Genomic DNA, 2,621 nt, shown 5'->3' on the forward strand with positions numbered 1-2,621 from the left:
CTTGAGGAATAAGTCAACACTAATTTATATATAAATAATATACTTTTTTATAACATGTAATAATAGCATTGTTTGTAAATGTTTTATTATTTTTATTCGGGTTTATTTTTAAAGTGGTTATTATGACTCTTTAAAAATTACGTACAATCTCGTTTAATCATAATGTTTTTTTTAGATAATTATAACTTCATGCTAATTATAAATTATTTGTTTTGAATTAGATCATAGGCTCATTCTAGAAGGTTTAACAAATATATAAATATTTGTTTAATACATAGTATTTAAAAATATAATCTCATCTAAATTAACAATAAAAATAACATTTAATTAAAAATCTTTTTAAATAAAATTATTGACATTTTTCATTAAAAAACATATTTAGAATCAAAATTTTAATGTTTTTTTAATTAGTTCATCTACTTGAGTTAACATTGTCTAATCTTATGCCTTGTCAAGTCCTCAAGTGTTACCGTGGTTTTATAAAGATTTATTTATTTATTTATTTTATTTATTATTTTTTTAAAATTTATCTTAATCATTTAACTATTAAATTATTTAATTTATCAACTAAAATATTAAAATATATTTATTTTATTTTTATTAAATTTAAATTATAAATAAAAAATACATTTTAATAATTAACCAATTAAAACCTCAAAGAGTCTACTTTTCTATCAAACAAAGTCTTTTCAAAAAACTCAAAAAAAAAACTAAAAAATCCAAGATCAAACAAGCTCTAAGCTTTGTGTTAAAATTAAAATTTAAAACATTATTTCTAAAATTAGATTTAAATATTAATAACAAATTGACCTAGGATATAAAGAAAAAAGAAATAAAAATATGATGACTAATTTGAAACCTTGACATTAACAACTTAAGACCAATGGCATCAATCTCTCCTTTTCTTTCTCCATCTCTTTTTTATATATATAAATATCTTTCTACCCTCTCTATAGAGCTCGTTTGATATTAGATTTTTTTTAAGTTTTATTAAATTTTAAAAAAAAACTTTTCACTATAATATCGATAAGGATATCCTTATCTTAAACAATCATTAACAAATTTTTTTTATAAAACTAATATTTATTTTTTGGACAAAAACCCATAATAATCCTACAAAAACCAAGATCAAACGAGTCCTATTTGTATTTGTCAAGTTAGAAACGTAACGAATATTTTCACTAATTTCTTTTTCTGCAAACAGGATATTTCCTCCTTTTTCCACAAGAAATTTATGATATATATCTTAATAGACCAGCAACTAGATTTATATGTTCTCTTAGAAAATCAAGAGGAAATTACTAAACATTTCCTGCTAATGGAACAAAAGGTGAAATTTCTTTGTTCTTTCTTCTTTTTTAATCCCCTTCTATATCTTTTGGTTTATTCATAAGACCCTGATTCCAATATTTTATTTTTGAGTACTTTTGGTTTCAGAAATTAGTGATAAAATTGGAAGTGCATAATGACAAGGATAAGCAGAAAGCCATGCAAGCAGTTTCCAGCTTCCCTGGTAATTAATTTCTTTATGAAATTAAGTCACAATTTCAAATCATAAAAAAGCTTAATCATTATTAAGGATTTTGATTTTGGATTGTTCTCAGGAGTGATATCAATATCCATGGATATGAAGGAGAATAAACTAACACTTTTGGGGGAAATTGATCCCGTTAAAGTGGTGGATAAGCTAAGGAAATTAGGTCATGCGGAGATCGTAACAGTTGGGCCGCCGGACAAGCCCAAAGAAGACGAGGCGAAGAAAAAAGAAGCCGAGGCGAAGAAGAAGAAGGAGGAGGAAGAGAAAAAGAAAGAAGAAGAGAAAAAGAAAGAAGAAGAGAGAAAAAAAGCTGAGGAGAAACATATTGCTGAGCTTATTAAGGCTGGTTACAATCCTTATTTTACTCAACATTATCCAGTCCATAGTGTTGAGGAGAACCCTAATGCTTGTGTTATTTGTTAATTTATTTCAATTTGACTACTTTTCTTATGTTTTCTTTAATTAATTATAAGATAAATAATCCATGTGAAATCAAACTCCATTAAAGGTGATGAAAAAGATAAGGACGATGTCAAAGTCAGAGCCAAAGGGTTGAGATAGCTTAAAACAAACTAGTAAAGTTTGAATTCTTAATCACGATCCAAGTTTGAATTCTTAATCAAGATCCATAAAGCTCTTTTCATGGAACTTATGAGAGGAATTGTTCAGGGTGTGTTTTTGTTAAAATCCTTTCCAATGGATGCAATTTGGTTGGATTTCTTGACTTGTAATGGTTTAATTGAACTTTCACACTTGATTTGAATTATGTCGTTATCTTGATCAATTGCAAATTGCTTATTAAGAAAATCTTCGTCGAGATCCATAAAATTATTTACACGAACTCATAATAGTCAAATTTAGTGTTTTCTTTACTCAATTTTAAGGATGGGTATGTAACGAAGTCACAATCAGGACTTCAATGATCGAACTGTGAAAAAACTTATTAGAAAGATGAATAAAGACTTTAGAGAATGAAACAACCTTGAATGAAATTCTGTCTATTGAACTTTTTGAAATAAGAACACTATTACAAACTTAAAATAAAAACAAAACTTAGACATTAAACTAAGACGTACACATAAAG

The 2,621-nt window shown here is 26.1% G+C and overlaps 1 protein-coding gene across 1 annotated transcript; it reads left to right on the forward strand.

Moving 5' to 3' along the window:
* Positions 1–1,278: 1,278 nt before the first annotated feature.
* On the forward strand, positions 1,279–1,991 carry LOC124936641 (heavy metal-associated isoprenylated plant protein 39-like). Its single transcript, XM_047477154.1, has 3 exons — positions 1,279–1,330; positions 1,438–1,513; positions 1,605–1,991. The coding sequence occupies exons 1-3, from the start codon at positions 1,319–1,321 to the stop codon at positions 1,958–1,960; spliced, it is 444 nt and encodes a 147-aa protein (XP_047333110.1). The 5' UTR covers positions 1,279–1,318; the 3' UTR covers positions 1,961–1,991.
* Positions 1,992–2,621: the final 630 nt, after the last annotated feature.

Source organism: Impatiens glandulifera, chromosome 4, assembly GCF_907164915.1.
Source record: "Impatiens glandulifera chromosome 4, dImpGla2.1, whole genome shotgun sequence".
NCBI lineage: Eukaryota > Viridiplantae > Streptophyta > Magnoliopsida > Ericales > Balsaminaceae > Impatiens > Impatiens glandulifera.

Bases quoted from the DNA above. Each gene is read 5' to 3' on its own strand.
- LOC124936641 (XM_047477154.1), top strand. The intron at 1,514-1,604 runs GTAATTAATTTC...GATTGTTCTCAG, and splicing joins AGCAGTTTCCAGCTTCCCTG to GAGTGATATCAATATCCATG.